General features: G+C 40.0%; 1 protein-coding gene across 4 annotated transcripts in view; it reads left to right on the forward strand.

Moving 5' to 3' along the window:
* GPR180 (G protein-coupled receptor 180) overlaps positions 1–23086 on the forward strand; it is a 31346-nt gene that overhangs the window by 3232 nt on the left and 5028 nt on the right. Inside the window, exons 2-6 of one of the 4 annotated variants that reach the window (XM_030567429.1) lie at positions 1203–1361; positions 7031–7231; positions 14075–14255; positions 16832–16881; positions 21994–22151. In XM_030567429.1, the coding sequence (XP_030423289.1) occupies positions 1203–1361; positions 7031–7231; positions 14075–14255; positions 16832–16881; positions 21994–22151 (749 nt within the window). The remainder of the gene's footprint in view (positions 1–1202; positions 1362–7030; positions 7232–14074; positions 14256–16831; positions 16882–21993; positions 22152–23086) is intronic. The other 3 variants (XM_030567438.1, XM_030567447.1, XM_030567454.1) reach the window with 3 other exon arrangements.

Raw genomic sequence — 23086 nt, forward strand, 5'->3', positions numbered from 1 at the left:
TGTGGGGTATGGGATAGGAAAATGGGGATCCATCCTGGTATGGGAGGAGGTGAGACTGGAGGCCACATTGAGACCCAGTCAGGAGGGAGTTGCAGGGTGCCCCTGAAACAAAGGGGAATGGGAGGATAGCACACAGGGAGCATGTGGAGGGGTGGAATATAGGGATGCATGCATTCCACTCCTGGTGTGTGCAGTAAGCTTGATTTACAGATGGTACAAAGTGTGCAGCTTCCTAGTTAATCTCAATGACTGTATGACTAGTCAGTAGGTATGCTAAGAAGGTTGGCTGGAGCTAGAGGAAATCACTTTCTCCAGCTTGTCTGTAAGGGGCTGAAATTTGAAGGAGCTTGACAAATGGAAAATTACCAACAGCAGAACAAAGCAGCCAGGTGTTGTGCTAGGACAGACAAACTTGAGGGATTATCAGAGCCACTCAAGAACTTTGAGTAGGAGAGAAAGGAAGAGATGTGTATATATTCATAGCATGGGGTGGTTGAGTTAGCTGCAGGACCAACCAAGGTCAGAGCAAGACGACCAAGAAGGAGGCTTGGTAATTGAGAAGGCAAGGCGGCAAGCTGTGTCTTGCAGCAGAGGAACCCTGGACAGCACCAGAGGACTCTGATCCCAGCCCAAGGAAAGATCTGAGGTGGTCAGAAAAACAAGGCAGGGAAATGCATGCAGGGTTTATTATTTTTATATAGATGTGCATATTTCTTGTGCAGTTGAATAAAGAGCAATGGTGGTTTAGACTCTTGTGCAAAGTCAGTCTGTGTGTTCCGTGGTATACCCATTGTATGCACTTGAAGAATTAACCTGTGGACCCCAGAAGTGCTGGAGTTCTGAGAGAGAAGCTGCAAGGGAGACTGAGGGGTCAGTACTGGTCCTTGGGCCTGGATAGTTGGACTGTGAGGTCTCAGCTCTCTGGAGAGGGTGTGATATAGGAACTGCCCGTCAAGAGTATGACTAGGGATTCCAGACCAGGGAGAGTGACTGGACCATGCTTATGCTTTGGTGACCTAAAGCACACATGGCTCAATGAAATGAGCCCCCTTACAGTAATCTGGAGAGTGACCAAGAGTGGTCCATCTGGATCTGCGGCATGCATTAGAAAGGTACTGTTATAGCTGTCTAGGTACTATGCCACTTTTATTTGTGTGATCCACATAAGTCATGTAGCTGATTTTATTTTTTTAAATATCAAGGTGACCATGCTGTTCTGTATATCAGAATCAACAATGTAGCAGCAGCTGTTGAAAAAGAGGCCAGACTTCACCTTTTTCAAGCACAAGAATGGCTAAAGCTGCAGGACAGCACCCAGGATCACAGCTGTGGAGAGAAACTGTCCAAAGCTCAGCTGACAAGTGAGTTTATTCTTTTTTAAATCTTGAAGTCAGCGTTCTTTTAACTGTATGTATTTTGGATAAATTCATGGTTGTAGATTGCCACGTACTTTTAGGGGCGAAAGAAAAATGCAGAGCTGTTATTTACCAGGCTGCACGTGGCAATAGACTGTATAGGTAAGGGATGCAAGGAGGGTCTGGGTCACGATGCAAACTGCAGGCACGCACACAACTAAAATTAATTAATTAAAAGTTTTATTGGGGATAGTTACAAGGGGTAGGGAAGCAGCATATGATTAGCTAATAGGGTTAATGGCACTTAAAACATACAATGGCTAAAGTATTTACTATTAAACAATATTTATAAACAAAGATGCAGTAAACAATATTTATAAACAGGGATGCAGCATTTAGTAATAACCAATACTTATGAATACAAATCAACTCATAACAACCGGCAAACGTAGAAACTCTGCTTAAAACACATGAGCTGAGAGAGGCTTCGAGGTGATCAGGCTCGGTTACGGGTGTGTACAAGGTACACAGGATTCGTTTTTCTTTCTCCTCTTCTGCCTGCACATGGCAAACCAGCCTAAAATACCCACTATGACATCATAGAAGTGTCATAGGGGACGGGGCCCAAAAACTGTGTGTGTTCGTTTCTGATTGATACAAGCAAAGTTTACACCAAGTAGGGGAGCAGGTGCCTGAAAGTCTGGCTTCGCCCTCCAAAGGTGAGGAAATGCATATAGTTCAGAATGCCTTTAACACTAAATGACAAAGGAAGAGGCCAGGGCAATACCGGTATGGGCAAGTCTTTTAGGATGCAGACAGGAACTTATCTTAACAATGGTCTCGTTGAAATCAGTAAGATTTTTGTTATCAACTTACATGAAACCAGAATGGTCCCATCAGTATTTTTTTGTTTAATCACAAAGAGATGTAGTTGGTTTGCTTATCTTTTTTGGAGGATTTTTTATTTTACAAATGATGTCTCCTTAAACAGCTGGGATATTAATATTCCTTGACAAACCAAGTAGTGAAACATTTTAAGATAGGTAATTTTATATCAAGTCTCATTCTAACCCATTTCACCATACTGTAAGATTGTTATTGAGTGTGCAGAAAATCTTAACAGAAGACCTTAACAAAGTGCACTCTCCAAGCCAGTTTGCAGAATAAAATCACTATGATGTATAAATGTTTGGGAGCCTGGAGGGTAAGGGCAGGAATCAGTTCTTCAAATGCACAGTTGTGCGTGAGGGGGTGGTGTTCTCTTTGTTGGAACAGGAGAAAACAGGTTTTATAAACAAATAATTGCAATAGATTTCACTAATTATAAATACATTTAAGAAATGTTAAGAAGATTCAGTCATAGTAAGAAGTGCTTGTTTGTAAGATGAGTATAATGTGGTGTTAGAGAGTAAGGCATCCATAAGGGTAGGATTTTATCTGAACCTCCCCCCTCCATGTTTTCTTTCACACCACCTCCTACAATAATTTTACCATTTCCCATGTCCTTTTGTAAGTTTCATCTCTCTAAAATTAATTCAAGGCGGAATTGTGCTGTCTTAGGGTGACCAGATGTCCCGATAAAATCAGGACCGTCCCGATATTTAGGTCTTTGTCTCAGGTCCCGACCGATCTTTGGTCGGGACTCAATTTGTCCCGATATTTCGTTCCGCCAGCAGCACTCGGCACCCCTCTCACCCCCCCCCCCCGTGTCCCAATATTTTCTCCCTCCCATCTGCTCACCCTGTGCTGTCTCATTTCACAAAGTTTGTTTAATATTAATTTCCTTTTACCATTTAATTCTGCTATTCATCATTGAATCTCTAATTCAAGTGTTGTTAATATTTAAATTGATAATTGTACCAGCATAGAATATGCATGCTGTGTTGTATTTTGTTTCTAGAAGAATAATTCAGTTTTGTTAGGTTCTTTTCCCCCTTCCTGTAGAAAATAGCATTGTTCAAAGACAAGAAAACAAAATTAAAAGGCCAGTTGCCACTTCTATGGAAGCATGAATCTGGCAGCTTTTGATATACAAAACATTGAAGACCCTCATAAAATTCAGTTTCAAAGAAGTGTTAATCAAGATAATGCTTTAATTGTGTACTGATCTAAGTAAAAAAAAAAAAAAAAGTGCAAATCGTAGAAAAGCCAAACAATAAAGCGTTCAATAGCTCTGATAATTATTTAATTGAAAGATACAGATACTAAAAGCATTATTTTGTACCATTTATTGAGTGTAATATTAGGCATTCTAATTGAAGCAAGTATAAATTTTCCTTTTCAAATAAAGCAGATATTAAAGACTTCATTCATCAGTATCTTACGTGAATGGAGCTCTATTTTCATATGTTTCCCTTAGCCAACCAAGAGACCACAATCTATAGAGTAAATTAGTGACCTCTTGGCATGTTGTCGGAATAGAACCTTAACACAATCTGACTGTGGTGCTGCTTCTAAGGCTACCATGTTCTGAAAACAATTGCCTTTGTATCAGCTGTTGCCATTACCTATGCTTGGTTGATGGAACAAGGATAACACTAGAATAATACATGCTTAAAGAGGTACGCGACACAAATTGCATTTATTACATGTGTTGGTGTTAGTTCAGTATATGGTCCCCCATGGTACTCAATGCTGGTTGCCAATGGAACCTGGAATGTGTTTCTTCCTGAATCCAACTGTTGATCAATTTAAGCCTTGAAGGATAAGGGAAAGTAGGCCTTTAAACTATATCCCAGGTACAGTAATTTAATTATAGCTATTCATAATAGGTTTCATAAAGGGAGTTAGACTCTCTAAGTTGTATCCTGGGGCAGTGTGTACTACAGGGTTTTTTTAATGTAATTTAAGATTTACTTATTTTTAATTTGCAAGTTTGCTTGTCTTCCAACTTAGACTGTTCTCTTTGTATTTTGTGAAAGGGTAGCAAGGTACTCAAGTGTCCTCTATACTCTTAATTAGTTTATAAATTTGTCATTTCTTTCATTTTTCCTTTTCCATCTAGTCATTGTCTTTTTTAATCCATAATAGGGATTTCACCCCACATTGCTAGTTGCTTAGTCATTTTTTCATTGCTAGTTTGTCTCCAAAATAGCATCAGACAACAAATACTAATTGCTTTGTAACACTGAACGCTTGAAGAGAGATCCCACAAAAATAATTCAAGTGTAGAACAATAACCTTGTATTTCAACAATAATCTGTATTTCTTTCAGACCAGTAAAACTCTCAACACAAGTGATTTTTTTTCTCCCCCTTTGTACCCAGTCACAATATTCTTGTCAAGAAAAGAAATAGATGGAATAAAAACAATTGCATGTACAACACAAAGAGGCTGTTTAGGAGCAGTTAATGAAAATATTGCTTCAGTGTGGCTACAATTATTAACTGAAATGTTAGCTACATAAGGTAAGTCCCTTTTAGGGGACAGAGTCAGCTTAGGCACCTGACTTTTCATTCATGACTTACACAGGTAACTCAGTACTGCTCTAGGTGCCCCTATTTCTGTTTTTCTCTGTTCCCTTTTAATCTTGCTTCCCCACCCCAAACTCAAGCCCATCTACAAGTTGCATTCAACAGAATCTGCGGAAACCCACAAAGTTGAATACCAGGTACATATAACTTTTTCACAAGAGGCATATTGTAGAGTTCTTCTAAATAACTTAATACCAGAAAACTGCCAAGAAGTTGCTCAGTGGTATCACAACATCTTTGCATTACAGTACAGTAATCTAAAGACTTGTGACTCAGAAGGTTCTAGTGGTCATTGACACTGCTGCCACTGTTCTTTTCAGGTGTAATGGTTCAGGGCCAAACTGAGCTTCTTAATCTCTTTTGTATCTTTTTGTTAAGTGTAGTGCAATTGGAAAGCAGCTACATTTTTAGAGAAAATGGTTTCATTCCTCAGATGCAGTTCCACCTGCTGAGTGAAACCCACTCCTCCCTTAGCATAGGAGAAAAGGAAGGAGGTGCCAAAGTAGACAGTACTGCACTAGGTCTTCAGAATTTACAGCCACTGGCTGTGGATAGAGTGCTGTCAAGGGCTTTTTTCATCTTCCAGCCAGCCCAAGATTAGAGAGGCTAAAAGATGGATGAGAGTGTGTGCTCCAAACACTTCCTAAATTGCATCAAGTTTAAACTCAGCAAAAATGAAGATTTAGCCCAGAGTCTTTCTTCATACAGTTTTATAGTATGCTTCAAAGTAGAGACCGTTCATTTTTGGAGTTCAGTTATAGTGTAAAGAAATGTAATTGATGCTTTAGAATTAAATAGGTACATGACCCGGGAACTCCATAGTGCCAAATGGCGAAGGGCACAAGTGCTTAGGGTTGTACAGGGATCCACTGCGTAGTAGTTCCCCGATGGTTGGCATGTAACGTGTATACTGAGAGCCAATTCCCCACTGGTTGTCATCATAACTGCAAAATGTATGTACAGATAATATTTAAAAAGCTATGTATACTGAAATTTATGTCCTTAAGGTCTTGGAGTTAAGGCAGTTCACCAGAAGATGACACATCTTGGAAATGTTCTCTTCAGACAGGAGATAACAAATGCTTATCTCCCTGTCTGGCTGTTTGAATATTTGCATACTAAGCCAGGTGCAAATTAAGAGATTGTGAAATCTGAGGTGGGGCGGGAGGGAGGGGGAGAGAGAAAATAAAAAGAAACTATAGAGGAAGAAACAAACAGCAGGGGAGTGTCCTCTTCATGAGTAAAGACAAAGGGTTGGTCTGATATATCTGGGAATGCAAAGAGACTCACCGAATCCTTCAGGCAGGAGGCAAACTGACTGTGTCCATCTCATGAAATAAGAGTAACAGCAAGTCTGGCTGAAAAGCACTGCAAGGTTTTTAGTTGAGTAATACAATGCAGGATATGAGAGTATCTTCTTAATTAAATCTAGGCTCTAGAATGCATGTTTGATTTTATTTTCTATATAAATTTGTCTCCAATAATAATTATTGTTACTACTTGAATTTCCAGGGTTTGTTAAATAAAAGTTTATACTTACTTTCATGCAAATATAACTTAGTGCTGTGTGTTAAGCAAAGCAGTGATCTGAGGTGGAACTGGTAAGCTGGGATGTATTGTTTCTCTGGAAATAGTAAATCTCTGAACACTGTGAGCATCCAGCAGACTAGAGGCTGGACACTCCATGGAGATGCTTATATCAGCGGTTCTCAAATTTTTGTAATGGTGACCCCTTTCTCATAGCAAGCCTCTGTGTGCGACCTCCCCCCCTTAAATATATAAAAAAGTATTTTTAATTTATAACACTATTCTAAATGCTGGAGGTTTGGGGTGGAGGCTGACAGCTCATGATCCCCCCTCATGTAAAAATCTTGTGACCCTCTGAGGGGTCCTGACCCCCACTTTGAGAACCCCTTGCTTAGACGGTTCAAGGGTTGGGATGTGCAAATTGCTAACCACATCAGGGCCTGCAAAACCTTCAGGGCGGGGTGCCTATGTTGCCACTGTCGATGGAGTTGGGGAGCTGACCTTTGGCAGACACAGAGAAAGCTTCCTCATGCAAAGTGCAGGTAGTAGTGAGGTGCCTGTCAACCCTGGGTTCCCCTGGGAAGCATCACAGTGTATTATATCTCAGAAGATTTAATAGTTTACAGAAGAGTTAGTACATTAAATGCTTACTTCATTCGTTGTTTCTTTTTAAAGTGCCTATGAACCTCACAGAGCAAAATCTGACAATGACCCAGATTCCATATCCAGAAACGTGGTATGTGTTTTATGTAGACAAGTTTACCTGCGAGGAGAATTATGAAAATTCTGAATCCGAGGATATTCCATTTGAAATGGTGTTACTAAACCCAGATGCAGAAGGGAATCCATTAGATCACTTTAGCGCAGGGGAATCGGGTAAGATTTTTTTCTTGAAATTAGATCAATAAGATAAGGATCTGATCATCAAATAAATCAGTGTTCTCTGTGTTTTAAAAAGTGTGTATTTGGAGAAATGGATGGCTGAGCCTTTTACTTTTAGTACAATACTTCCTCAGAGAGTAGGTAGTCTGGATGAATTTTTCTAACACTAGCCTTTCTAGATCTTTAACCTAGTTATTAAACTCTGGTCTAATCAGAGAAATAGATTAATTTAAAAGGGTAACATCAAACAGTCAGCTTGTCCAGTGTTTATCTTGAAACAACTGGGATCTGCTACGGCATATTGAAGTTCCATGTTGCTGCAGTACAAAGTAGTTGTATTGTAATCCAATGTGAGTCTTTTAAAAGTGGTAAAAAAAAAAAATAATAAAAAAAAATTATTTAATGTTTATCTTCAAAGTGCTTTTATACATGAATTCTCAGCTCTCCAAAATGGGATTGGCCTTGGTTAGTTATATACCTTTAAGAGAATACTTCATTTGTTACATTCTTGTTTGTTGCATATTTAACAGTCCTGATAATCTAATTCACCATATACTTTATTCATTTTACAAGGTTAGTTCTTTAGGTGCATTTATGGGTTTTATCTCTTAGTGTTAAGGATAGAACTGTCCTAGAATTAAGAGGTTCACAATAAAGATTAAAGCTTTTTGCAAATTTTGAGGAGCTTTATTGCTTTTTTGGTTTTGAACTTTTCACTAACAATGTAGACTGCAGGAACAAGTGAAACATCAGGCTAGCACTAAAATCAGTAAAATGTTGCATTACGTTCTATAATGGGTATCTTTGGGCTTGGACTCAGAATCATTCTATTTAGATTTCTTTCATTGTAGTCTATTAATATTTTCATAATACTAATATGGTATGGAATTTAGTGTAATAAATTTGTTGTATTGTTTCAGTCGATAGTTTGGCTGCCTTGTGACAAATCATCATGGTTGGCCTATTGTCAGCTTAAACTCGATTTCATTTCTCCCCACACGCACACCCGTCATGCAGGCTCAAAACCTCATTGTCATCTTTGACTCCTCTTTTTCCCCTTGATACTTCGTCCTCATATCCAGGCTGTCACCAGATCATGTCAGTTCTTCCTGTACATCACTTCACTTCACTTCACTTCAAAAATCTATACTCTCTCTCTTCCTCTAGAATGCACTTGTCCAAACCTTGGTCCTCTTCTCCCCGCTTCTTGTTTTAGTCACCTTCAATCTGTCCAAAGCGCTGCTGCTAAAATCTGTACTTCACAGATCTCTCTGTGGCATTCGGCTCTTCATATCCATTTATAGGCTTATTCTTGCCTTTCACATTAAGGCTTGTAGTGTTGAAGGAGCCTAAGTGGGAATTGAGCATGGATTTCCCTTGGGCTTCTTCTGCATCTGCACACTTATATCTCCTAAAGTGTTCCTATTACCATTCGCACTCTGTGTGTGCCTGTAAAGCCTCATTCTTGCCTCCTATTTTTGTATCCTTCATCCACTTTGTCTTCATGCCTTATTCCAGGCCTTCCATCCTTTTATACTTGGAATTTGCTCCTTCCTCCTTGTGCATTGTACACCTGGTCTACATGCAGTTTCTGTATTGATATAACATCTGGGTGTAAAAAAAAAAAATCACACTCTTAATCAAGAGACAAATCAGTACAACCCTCCCCCACCCTTGAGTGGATTCAGTTATGTTGGTACAAAGAAGCTATATTGGCTAAGGTGCCATTAGTGTCTTAAGTATCCACACTGTGGAGGTTGTACCACTGAACTAGACCAATATAGTTACAGCAGCACAACTTATATTTAGACAAGTCCATGCTATCTGCACTAAATCCCTCCTTAGAAGCATTGCGACTGCTTCCAAGAATTAGACATGAGTGTGTATAGAAACTATACATATGCAAAATACCTGCACTACAGGCTGAAACTTCAGCCCTCATTGTGTATGTTTGAACTGGATTGTCTGAGTACTTGAGACTGTAACTCACTGGAGGAGGAACAATGTCTTCATCTGTTTGTACAGCAGTCAACTTGCTGTTGCTGCCCAGTAAGAAATCTGCCCTAAGAGAACTGTTTGATCAAATCTGACACCTTTGCCAATAAAATAGCCTAGGTGTAGACTAATTCCCTTAGTCATTTATTTAGTCCTAGTCTTCTTCTCTTCTTTGGCTGTCCCTCAATGCAAGGATGATTTCTGCCACGGGGATTCATTGGTGGGTTTTTAGGTGGCTGAGGAGCCCAATTCATGCCCTGCAGATTTTCCCAGAGCAGTGACAGGTGTGATGTTGGAGGAGACAGTTGTTGGCAGTATTGTTGTGTCCTTTCCTTCCTCCTTTGTCTCATGAGCACGTCTGTTCTCAAAGTGAGCTGTGAGTCAGTGTATGGTGTGGCGCCACTGTGTTCTGTTCCATGACAGGTCCTCCCAGTTTGTTGGGTTGATGCCTCCCTTTTAAGGTGTACTTTCAGTATGTCTTCGAAGTGCTTTTTCCGCCCTCCGCAAGCCCTTCTTCCCTGACTTAACTGAGAGAAGAGTACTTGCTTCGGGAGGCGAGCGTCAGGCATACTTACGGGGTTGGTGTTTCATGACCTGCGCTTCTACACTGCTGATGTTGGCTGCAGAGAGAATGCTGATGTTACTGTGTTGGGTCTTCCCAGCTGATCCTGATAATCCATCTGAGGCAGCGCTGCTGGAACCACTCCAGCCATTTGAGATGTTCTCTGTAGGTTACCCAGGTCTCATACCCTTAGAAAAGGGTGGGGATGACAACTTCCTTGTAAACCAAGATCTTGGTGCCTGTTTGCAGATGCCTATCATTGAAAACTCATTTGAGTAGTCTTCCAAAGGATATGCTGGCACAGCAAATCCTTTATTCAATTTCTGTGTCAATGTTGGCTGTTTGGGAGAGGTGGCTGCCTAGGTATGGGAAATAGTCCACATTTTCCAGAGGTTCTCCACCGATGGTGAACATAAGAACGGCTATATTGGGTCAGACTAAAGGTCCATCTAGCCCAGTATCCTGTCTTCCGACCCTGACCAGTGCCAGGTTCCCCAGAGAGAATGAACAGAACAGGTAATCATCAAGTGATTCATCCCCTGTTGCCCATTCCCAGCTTCTGGCAAACAGAGGCTAAGGACACCATCCCTACACATCCTGGCTAATAGCCTTTGATGGATGTATCCTCCATGAACTTATTTAGTCTCAACCTTCACAACATTCTCTGGCAAGGAGTTCCACAGGTTGTGTGAAAAAATACTCTTTTGTTTCCTTTAAACCTGCTGCCTATTTGTGGAGTACGAAGAGTAGTTTCTGCAGGTGAGGGCTGGTAGAGTGCCTTGGTTTTCTTGATATTGAGAGACACCCAGGCTGTGATTGGCATCTGCAAAAAGATTTAGGTGCTTTGCAGATTGGCCTCAGTGTGTGAAAGAGTGACACAGTGATCTGCATACTGAAGGTCAGTGATGCTAATTCTCATGATCTTAAATTTTGTTTGGAGATGTTGGAGATGGCCATCTATATGATACTCAATCCTGATCCCATCAGGAAGGGGGTCGCAGATGAGAATCAAGATCACGGCAAGGTAAATGGAGAAGAGTGTTGGAGCAATGACACAGCCCTGCTTGACACCAATGTGAATGACGAAAGGTTTAGTCTTTGAGCCATTGCACAGAATGGTGGCAGTCATCAGACTACTCCATGATGGGATGATGAAAATGAATTTCTGTGGCCAGCCAAACCTACATAGCACCTTCCATAGGTATCACAATTGATAGAGCCAAAGGCCTTGGTTAGGTGGATGAATGTCATAAACATTCCGGGTGTTGCTCTTTGCACTTCTCCTGAATCTGTCATGCCACAAAGATCATGTCAGTTGTGCCTAAGAATGGCCTGAAGCCACACTGTGATTCGGGGAGGAGTTCCTTGGCAAGGGGGAGGAGGCAGTTTAGTAGGATCTGGGTAAGGATCTTCCCTGCGATGCAGATGAGGGCAGTACCTCTGTAATTCTCGTACAATGATTTTTCCCCTTTTTTGAATATTGTAACAATGTTGACATTCTTAAAATCAGATGGAATTTCTTCTCAGGTCCAGGTTTTGTCGAGGATTTGGCAAAGTTTGTCCTGGAGCATTGTTCCACCAGCTTTAAAAATCTCAGCTGAGATGCTGTCTAGACCTGGTGCCTTGTGATTTTTTTTCTTGTGTCTGGGTGATGGCACACTGGACTTCATCAGAAGATGGAGGATCAGCAAGGTGTTGCATTGCTGAGCATTATGAATAAACTTGATGGTGTCTTCAGAAACTCTGGATTCGCAGTTTAGTAGGCTCTCCAAGTGCTTCTTCCAGCATTGTTTAATGGTTGCATTGTCCTTGAGGAGGGTGGAGCCATCCTGGGAATATAAAGGGGTTGGGCGTTTGGAGGTTGGCCCATATATAGCTTTTGTTGCTTTGAAAGAAAGCTTCTCATGTCATCCTGATCTACGAAACCCTGGATCTCAGAGGTCTTGTTTTTGATGTCATATAGCCTCCTTTGGTCTTTGGCTTTGAGCAAGTGATAGTCCTAGTAATTTTTTAAGAAATATACAAGATTTATGGTAGAAATCCAGAATGCACTGTGTGAACTTTCTATCAATGAAATTTCAGTTAAATATGTCTAAATCATCAAGGACAGAATAAAGCAAAGATTCCCCCTATAGCTAGGGCCCCAGCTTCTAAAGCCATACAATTATGGCAGTCCCATCTTTCATTAAAAAAATGCAAATATCCAGCCTTCAAGTTTACAAAGAAAAGCTTGAAAAAGTGACCCAAGCATAGCATATGCAGGGATATGAATTGTCTTAGATATCTCAGTGAAGGGTTAACTCCAGGGCCCACTGCCTTGGGAGGCCCCACCAACACAACCCTAACAGGTGAGTATGTTACAGAAAAAGAAGAGTGCGGTGAGCCTGGCATGCCTTCCCATGCCCTCCCACTCACTAATAGATTTAGCCCAGCAGCTGAGCTAAGTAGTGGTTGTCCTCTTGCTCCTCCCAGAGCGGGGGGACAGAGTGTTGGGAGTGGGGAAGGGGCCCTGTGCACCTGCCTCTGAGAGGAGGGGAACCCCCATGTCATGGTGTTTCTAGGGTTCCTGATTGCATTAATCCAACCTGTAAATCAGTTTGTATGAAATTTTCAATTTCAGTGGAGCTATTTATGCAGTAAGGAGTAGCTCAGTGCAAGTAAAAGTGGCAGAATCTGGTACAATATGCATATTTTCCCTATAAAATAAAGAACTATGAAGAAAGACGAGAAATGGATAATCTAGATGGGAGAAACGGAAGGGTCTATTTAAATAAGGCTCATAATGAATATCTCCTTATTAGCCTCTTAACAATTGAGGTTTAAGGAGACTATAGTTCCATCCACCCTGTGTGTGTCCATCATTGACCACCTTCAATCTTAATCTCTAGCAAATGTTCATACTTCATCCAACAAAGAGTCCCTTCTTTAGTTAATAGACATGGAACACTTATGCTTGTTCTAGATTTCCTATCCCATTTAACTAGCTGGTTGGAAATTCTGTGACGGAACGGTTTTCCATTAGAGAATACAGGTTGTTGAAATCAAAATGTTCTGTGGAGATGGTCCAGTTTCAACAGAAGTCTGATAGAAAGCAGGCTCTTTAGCAGCTTGGGATCCCAGAGTCTGTGGCTCCAGGGCAGCCATCCTGGCGAACTGCCCCTTAGCCAGGGACCCCAGGGCTTTCCTTTTCACTGAGAATTGTGAAACTTTTTTTTGGTTTTCATTCCAAATTGGAACAAAACCAGATTTCAGAATATCAAAAGCTTCCCCAGAATGGAATTACCTTTCTTCACACAGCTCTGCCTTTAACTTCTCTGTTGGACACAGGTGTTATCTGGGCTAACCATACTTCATTTTATGTGGTGTAAGATTGACACCCAGTGGTTAGACAGGCTTACCTCAAATGTGTATTGGATGTCTCTCCTCATCTCAGATCTTCTCTTTGAAAGTTTAAAATTTAACCTGTTTATTGTAGATGTTCCTGACTACACATTGAGCTAGGCTATTGTTTACTTTATAGGTAGGAGGGATTAAATTTTTATTGGTAAATATTGGTAAATCTCTACTTCACTGTAGACACACATGACAAAAAAAAATCCAGCGATGATGATAGAAATTTACAGATAGGCAAAGTAAGAAAAAATTGGCTGAGAATTCATTAGCATTTGATTTAAGGATATTTTACTTTGTATATTTTGACATGTGCTGCTGACAATGTGTTTTAATGGTTGTAAAGATTTAATTTTTTGAATCTCAACTGTCATTAAATAATTGTCTGGCCTCTCAATAATTTTGTGCAACTGTGAACATTTAAATTGGTAAACATAAAAAAAGGCTTAAAAGTTAACATCAATGTTATCTGTTAAAGTTATTTTAGAAAATCAAATTCTGCCAAGCCTATTTATGGGAAACTATTTACTATTGAAGATTTTTCCAGTAATTCTTACATATGTTTGGATTTTTTTAAAGGTAAATTGTTTACAGAATGCCTCTTTATATTCAAGATCGGTATTTTTGCTGGACAAAGACTTACAGGTCAAATAATGACCAGCCATCTTACTGAACTAAACTGACACATGAAGATTTTTTTCTTCTATTACTGTGTGGGAAGGATAAAAGAAAGTAGTTGAATGCTAATCCAGCTCTACTATCACTTTTGTGTTACTACGTAGTAACAACTACATAACTTACTCTTCCTGCAAGACAAGCAATATTATCTTAGGTAGTACTTTTTATGTGCCATAATTCACTTTATTAAACTGCATTTCTTCTCTTCCCAGGATTACATGAATTCTTTTTCCTCCTTGTCCTAGCATACTTTGTAGCTGCTTGCATATATACTCAATCACTATGGCAAACTCTTAAGAAAGGAGGACCTATGCATACTGTCTTAAAGGTGCTATCAACAGTATTATTGTTTCAGGCTGGCTCAGCATTTGCAAACTACCTGCATTTCTCAAGGTAACTTTACTTACTTGTCTTTCCATTTTCAAATTCCCTTAAATGAGGAAGGAGACAGCGGTAGAGATCAGTACAGCTAAAAGTAGTGATGGTCATGACCCTGTGTTCCCTCTTAACTGCGTGGTCGAGTGGTCGTCCAGGACTGATTCAAGTGCCACGCACTTGACTAGCAGAGCCATGCACATCCAGCAGCATGTGTTCAGGTGCTCCTCTCCCCCACTGCTTTGCTGACACATTGCTCCCTCAGCTGCTCCTGGGACCCTCCTGCTGGTTGTGGAGAGCGGGAGGGGGAAGGGGAGTGCTGATGTCAGGGTGTCCCTCTCACCCCAGCCCTGTACGCCATCTCCACAGAGCAAGAGAGAGGGGACAGCCTGGCTCAGGACTCTGAGCAGGAGAGAGCTGCTGTAGTCTGAGGTCTGAAGGAGCCTTCCAGGCAGTGAGTGAGTGCCTTAAAGAGACAGCGCATGGCATCTCTCAGAAACTTCCCGAGCAACCAACACACACGCTGTCTCTTTCAAAGTCACCTCCCAACATATACTTGCATTATTGTTGTTGTTACATCTTGGTACTTTCTGCAATGCACACATATTCTCTGTAATTTTATTCTTTCAAAATGTGTTATTTTAGTTTGACTGGTCTATGCATTTCATAATTTTTATTTCTCCTACACTTAAATTTAATTCTTTGAGTAGTGAGTTCTAAAATGCCTAACCTGTTGTGGCTGGAGTAATTATTCCTATGGTAACCTTTTGAAAAAATATATATCTAGGTTTTTCATTTCAGCTAGTGGCACACATCCGCATATACCTTGGTGCACATAACAATTTATTCTTTGCTTGGATTGAAAAAACTAGAGGGAACTTTGATCGTAACAAAACTTATAGGGTTGACTTGTTACAACTATATAGTTACTTAGTTGTATCTCTAAGAAGGAAGAGAGATCACTGCTCTACAGCCAAAATGCTTCTGAAATAAATGTAGTCCAACTTTACTAATTCTGGGTCACTGAGAACGAAAATGATGCTTAAAATTGTTGATTGGCTCTAGTTTTCAAGATATGCTATTGGGTCAGTATATACGACGCTTGACTTGGGAATGGCGGAGGATAAGTGAGTTATAAAGGGAAGGGATCTCAATTTAAACCAGAAATGACTAAAATACATCTTTGACTGGATCTATGAATAAATCTATGACTGGGTTTGGACAGTACTTGCTTTTGAGGCAAAACAATGAATGATGCAATCTGAAGCTGGTATTGTGTCATACGTGATATGAATTGCATCATGTTATTCCTAAAAGTCATGGATGATGCAATCATAACGAAGCTTACATCACTCTGCTGAACAAATTGCCCTATATCAGCTCTAGAAATCATACAGTGTCGTGTTTTCTTATTTGTCAGTGTTTGATTTTGCAAAGGGACACATTTCTGTTTAGCCAAAGTGAGCAGAGATGCCTCGTACTTGTGTGAACAGTGCAGATAACATCTGCTATGTTTGTGGTGAAGTGATTTTTGCATCCCAAAAGTGCACTATGGTTAAGATAGCCTATCACCTTTCTTTTGGCTGCCAAATTGGAGATCAGGACAAGAGGTGGGCCCCGCACATATGCTGCAACACTTATGCAACAAATCTTCGCCAGTGGTTGAACAGGAAAAGGAAATCTATGCCTTCTGCAGTGCCAATGATTTGGAGAGAGCCAACAGATCCTCCCAGCAATTGTTACTTCTGCATGGTGTCTCCAGTTGGGAAAGATGTATCAAAGAAGAAAAAGTGGACTGTGCATTATCCAAACATTCCATCAGCTATACGCCCAGTCTGGAAGGACTGCCGGTTCCTGATGCACCAGAATCATTCTCACTTGAGTCAGACAAGGAAGAAGATGAAACTTCTGGTCCTGAACCATCAATGTCACAGGACCCACATTTTCTCCCATCCTCCTCCTCTGAACCACACCTCATAACAGAAGGTGAACTGAATGACCTTGTCAGGGATTTGGAACTACCCAAGAGTAAGGCATAGCTGTTGGGCTCCAGACTACAGCAGTGGAATCTCCTGGCAGGCTATCAGGGCAAATGGAGCCCATCAATGCTTGCAGACTATTGCTGGACAGTGACAAGAGATGCTCCATTTAATGAATACAAGAGACAAGCCAAGAAGAGCCGAGTAGACACTGAATAGGACTAAACTATGTCCATAATAGTTTTTTGCCTTTTGTTTCATAATAAATTTTATTGATATAACCCTTTTGCTGATTTTTAAAGTGTTACATAAAGAGGACAGGTGAAATATTATCATGTAAAGCAACCATAAACACATGAAAAGACCTAGGTTTACAATTTATGATTAAAACTCTACTATCTACACAATATACATAGACATAAAATGTAAAAACTTAAATATCTTAGAAACAGTAGCCAATTAGTTGTTTTAATTGTCATATTTGAATTCAGCACATCAAAATACATAATAAATATCACATTTTATCTCTGAAGCAGACGACTTCTCGAAAATTGTAGACCAGTGTATTTAATACAAACTAATTTAGACCATTTATTATCTCCTGTTTTTTATTAGTTATGCTAAAGATGGAATAGGGGCACCTTTCATGGGAAGTCTGGCAGAATGTGAGTATGCTTAAGAAAACTTACTTTGTTCAACATATTTATGCAGAGTAATGTAGAGAAATAATCTGTTAAAGCATATTAACCAATGCTAACATTTAGAGCCAGATTCTGATCTCAGGTATATATATATATATATCACTACTTTATTTTAAATATATGAAATGCAACTTTTTCTTTGAAAATAGTGGCTTTTTTCTGGGTATTTTTAAGAGTTATGTAATTAAGGTGTGATTTAAGAATGCCCTAAAACCTAACCTTACTATCATTTAAGCATATAGCTTTTACTCACACAAATATTCCCATTTATGTCTAGGGGACTATCATATGAATAAGGTTATCCATATGCTGAAGCATTTTCCTGGATCAAATTGTTAGTACGTGTTTTCTTGAGTAGTAATGCGTTTTAAAAATTTATATCCATTTAATGGAAGCTGCACGTCTATATATAGAATTGATTTTAAATGGAAAATGATGTATTTTATGGCACAAGCATTTTAACATTTAGAGCTGTGCCAAAAAATTACCCTAAGACTCAGTATTAGCTCAAAGCAGCTTTCTTGGTTTCATCCAGCTTTGCTGAATGTCTAACTGGAACCAAAACACCCTAGAGCATCCTGTCCCAACATGTACTAGTTATGTATAATCTTGGCTGGCTTCTTCACAGGCTGCGGCTGCTGCTTTGGTTGTTCTGAAGTTCTGGTTAGAAATATAGAGGGTTTTTTTCCCAAGATAATACATTGCCTTTCTACTTGACTGAAACTTTCCAAGAAACTGGCACTCAGGTGTAACATGCAGTTTAAGAACCTAAATAGCAAAGTAGATCCTCACAAGCTGTCACAAATCCTGTCCTGCCGTTCTGGACTTCCACAGACCTCTGGCAGCTGAATTGGATGTCCTTTGGAATCCTTTTAGGAGCTCTAGTACAGCCCATGATCCAGCGCTCACTTTACTCAATGACACCTACTGGCTGGAGGAGTAAACCTACCTAACCACGGGTAGATACAACAGACAAGAGAGGAACTCCACCAGTGAGGCTCAGTGGCAAAAGCTAGATGAGAAGCCCTGACCTCCCATCTACCTCCCATTTGTTTAATATAAATCCAGCACCTTCCCCATTCTGCAGTGCAGTCTCTGGACCTTACTGAGGGGCTCCCTAACAGCTAGTAAGTGTCGGATATTTTTAAGTCAGTGAGACTGCTTGTGTTACTGACTGATCACCTGTGGGAGTAAGGATCATGATCTGGCCTTTAGGAAGGAAATAATATACACTTTATTTGTAAGTGATTATGTTTGCTGAAAACTGAATAAAGAATTTGAAATTGTGTAATGAAATGATGCAAATATAATTTTAGGCTCATGTCACCTTAGAATATTAACACTTACTAGTATACGCCTGGTAAAGTAGAACCCATAGTTTTGTCACCAGGGGTCTGTAATCAGATTATTTTATTTGGATATAAATGTGTTCAGGCTGAAGGGTTAGAACTTGTAAAGATTTCATACTGGATCCCACTTTCTGACCCATTCAGTGACCAGAAATCTGACAGCTGTTGATCAGGTTGTCATTATGTTATGGAAATTCCTGTAAATAAAGTTCCATTTCATTAAACAGCAGGAGATTCAATTTCTATGCAAAATAAAGGAGTCTTTGATTATTGCACTACTTTGGTAAGTGTGATTGTTTACAAATCAATGTGTATGAAAGTGTTTGTTTTTAGCTTTAAGGGTGACAGATATTTTCTTCTCTGCAACTATGACATGGCATATAATTTTGTACACTGTCTCTCATTAGCCAAGAGAAACAGTATCCAGAGTCCATAATACTTGCAGTTTGAATTAACAGCCTCTTGGTGGCAGCTGGCCCCACAGTAACTTACATTAATTCTCTGTTTTGGACAGTTGAACTAGTGAATCTGCACTGACTGTGCAGCAGCAATGTGATTAAATCCTTTCTTTGGCCTCCAGAGGTGAGGTTAGATGGAGTATATGAAACTACTCCAAACTTCTTTGCTAAGGCCACTGCTGTGCACTTTCCTGTATAAGTTGGTTTGCTATGTACTGTGGTTTTAGATTCTTTCCTTGGGGTAGTATTTACAGTGCAACCCCCATCAGATCTTCATATCCTTTTAATTCAAGGGGGTAGCTTGTTCTCCTTGCTTTAAGAATAGTTTAATTTAAAAGATGTTTTGGCTCTGAGACTTTTCCTCCCTATTCCTTTCTTTGTATGGTAATAGTTTCCAAAGGAAGCAGTAGGACCGAATGAAAGGATAGAAATATGGAAGATTTCTTCCTGATGCAACCACAGCTCTGAGGGATGGATAATACCAAGCGTAGGTTGCAGGAGTGCAACAATCTCTTCTAGCTGTTACTGCTCTCAAAGCAGACTTTTTATGTAAAGGGTGATATCAGTGGCAAAACTCACACTGACTTCAGTAGGGCCAGGATTTCACTCCAGATATCTGGTTCTGATGCTATCCCAATATCTTTCTACAACATCTCTTACAACCTAAGGGCCTGCTTCTACAACAGTTTAAGCATGCAACTTCACTCACATGAATAGTTCCATTGACTTCAAGCGCTGTGAGCAGTCAGCGGATCCTTTTAAGTTTAGGCAGCTTCTGAACAGGGCCGACGAGAGTTGGGGAAGCCAGTGCAAATTACCAGGGCCTGGCTTTTTGGAAGGGGGCCCGGGCCTGGCTTCATAGGCCCTGTTTAACCAGTCCGCCCTTGCTGGTGGGCCTGAAAAAAAATTTTCACCAGGGCCCGAACCCGCTCTCGGCAGCCCTGCTTCTGAATGTATGTGAGACTCAAACAGCGATTTTTCTGGATCTTGAGCAGCCTGATGAGAGAAATGGATGATGAAGAAAGCAGGTACATTTCATACCGGCTGAACCTGTGCATGGCTCTATACTGAACTTTGGTACCACTGTGGGATAGACGTTTTAAAAATCTCATCAAACAGTAAGATAACCTTATTGGTCTCAACAAGTTATCAAAGGGGACAAAAATAACATGATTTTATCCAAGAATCCACTTAATCTGTTTCTGTTTTTCCACAATTCAGTAAGACACACTGAGCTACCAGGAGAGTTTATTCATCTCTCAATCTGGTATTCCACACACACAGATGCCACAGAACATTTCACAATTTCTGCCTCTGAGCTGTGATTAAAAGAGAATCTGTTTGTCCATAGCTTGTTAGTAGGTTAGCTTTAAGAAGGATAGGATAGCTTGTTAGTAGGTTAGCTTTAAGAAGGACAGGATAGTCACTTTTTCTTATTCTTCTAGATTTTTCAGACTATTTTGTTTTCAGTTATCTCCCTGATTTTTATTTTTGTCTGCCATGACAGATGAATCCCATATCTACAGCCAAATACTGATGGCATAATGAAGTTGATAATGCCACTCTACAGAATAGCTGTCAGAGCTTGTTCCTGAAGCAGTTGACTAGTACGGTAGCCTTGATTTCAAATAACCAAAATCATTCATCCTGCCTCCTCACCTACAAGCCTGGGAAGATAATAGTATTTTGCTCAGATAAATGTGGTTTTATGTTTTTAAAGATAGAACTTAGTACATCTTTATTAAAATGGCCTGAAAATAATTTTTAAATAAGCAAAACGAGCACTCCAAATACCAGAATCGTTAAGGGTCAATAAACTACCTTTAATGCCATATAAATGTCAGGGGCAGTATCTTGGGTCTTAATTATTTAACATTCATGTTCTGCTAATATTGCTAAACATCAAGGAAATTATTCTGACCACCGTTTAACATAAATATAATCCCTTGAGTGGGTATATAGCCCATAATATTTTGAAGATTTCTTTTATGTGGGAAAATTACTTAAATTTGTTTGTGATACAGAAATAATGCCTAAAAACATGGTGAAGTTCAAAGTTTGTTCGTCTCGGAGTCTTCCATGGCAAGTTTACTCAGTTCATTAAAACTACAGAGCTAATTGATCTAGCAAAGCTACACCAGCACTATCAGAAACTCAATCCAAGAGCTGCAAGTCAAGCAGTGTTCTTTCTGGGTGGTTCATTTGGTGCTGGTGGTAATAAATGTGTGACTGGAGTATAGTTAGTAATCCTTCTTCCTCTCCCCTAGCAGTAGCACCCTGGAAGGCTAATAGGAGTTAAAGGTTGTAAAAGGAAAAAAAAGATCCCTTCGCTGGTGTAAGCAGATATGACAGCACACAAATGCACGCAAGGATCAGAGTTGCTGATTAAGAAGGTGCTTGTACACACAGCCATCAGATGGGGCCACGCAGAGGCAAAAATATGGGCAACCTCCCACAGTGAAAGTAGTAAAAAGAAAGTTTATTTAAATTCCAAAGTTAAACCAGTTAATCAAGGACTAACACTCCAAATTAAGTGTTGGTCAGGGTTAGTCACAAGCAAAGTTAAGAAACCCCAGTCAGTCTTTGTTTATTCTGTAAACAACTCAGAAACAAAAACCGCTCAAGTTTTTCCTCGGGTTTTCTCTTACCGCGCTGAAGCCTGGACACACACCAGCTGGTCAAGCCACTTGTAAAATGAGCCATTTCACCAGCCAGTAGAACAGAGTTTCTCAGACAGGGGTCGCCACTTCTGTAGGGAAAGCCCCTGGCGGGCCGGACCAGTGTGTTTACCGGCCCCGTCCACAGGTCCGGCCAATCATGGCTCCCACTGGCTGCGGATATACTTGGTAATTGATATATAGACTTCAGTTTTAGTTTCCTGACCTTACAAACAGATTCATGAAGGTGGATGCTTGAGCCCGGGCTTAGTCTCTTGTCTTCAGTGGGATTCTGCATGTATATAATCATCTGCCTGCTTGGAGCTAATTGCAGGATTCGGACCTTAGTAAGGGAATGTTGATAATGATGTAATTCACAATTGATTAAAGAAAATTTCACATAGAGAATTATCCAGAGCATGAAAAATATATATTCAAACAGTTTCAACGTCTATAGTGTTTAATTAAGAGTGAATATTATATTGAGACATGTCCATTTTACAGTAGCTGATTTACCATACAGTTGCCACTTTACTCTGGTTTTTTTCTGCTAGAGAAAGGAATTGCCATTATGTTGTTGTGACTACATTAACTTTCTTTGATTCCCACTAGTGTGTGACATAGTCTGTCAGATACAAATGCTGTACCTATTGCTGAGTTTGTGTATGGGTTGGATGATAGGCAGAATGAAGAAATCTCAAAGCAGACCCCTTCAGTGGGATTCCACTCCAGCATCCACTGGCATTGCTGTAGTAGTTGTTGTAACCCAGGTTTGTATTTGTGTTGACTTTTCTTGCTGTACTGTGCAGAAACTGTGTTACTGTTACCTGAGCAGCTGCTACTACTAACTTTGGAAGAAGTGTATTGATAAGTATGACAGAACTGGGAACATCCCATGTCAATATTTTATGATTTTGGTGAATGAACATCAAGACCTTCAATCCTTTTTAAACATGTGAGAAGATAAAATAACAAAAAAGCAAGAGTATGTAACAGATGATAACACATCCACTATCATTTACTACTTAGCATCCTCAGTTCAGGATCCTGAGATATCTAGTAGTCTTTCAGATCCATCTAGGAGAATTCTTGAGCTTGTTGGATGCAGAATTGGTCCTGCAAATATAAAAATGGTCTGGGACGAGCTGAATTAATGTAATTAAATAAAGTCAATTTAGAGTAGCAAATAAATCATTAACATTATAGTAAATTTTATCTTATTGGACTGCCTAAAAAAGTAATTTAAAAATAGAGAAGAAAGAACAGAGAAGTGGAGGAGCAGAGAGAAACTAGAGACAGTAATGAAGGAAATTAATGTTGCCGGCATATGGCTGCTGATATTGGAAGGGAGCCAGAAGTGGACTGGCACAAGATTTTTGGTCATCTTTGTAACTAGTACTAGTTCCAAACAGAAATTAAATGGAGCCTTGGAACTCTTTTAATAGTAGTTGATGTTCCTGCTAAGTATGAGCCTGAACCAAAGTCCACAGAAATCAATTGGGAGTCTTCCCATTGGTTTCAATGGACTGTGGCTCAGGCACTAAGTCACAGAAGAAGGTGTTGGAGAGAGCATACTAATTCAGGTAGGAGGGGGTATCAGTTTTTGAGAGCTAGTGCCTATGGACCTAATTCTGCTCCTATTGAAGTCAATTGGCAAAACTCCCTCTTTAGTGGAAGCAGGATTGTGGTTCTCTCATCAGGTTCC

Source organism: Gopherus evgoodei, chromosome 1 (genome assembly GCF_007399415.2).
Source record: "Gopherus evgoodei ecotype Sinaloan lineage chromosome 1, rGopEvg1_v1.p, whole genome shotgun sequence".
Classification (NCBI taxonomy): Eukaryota; Metazoa; Chordata; order Testudines; family Testudinidae; genus Gopherus; species Gopherus evgoodei.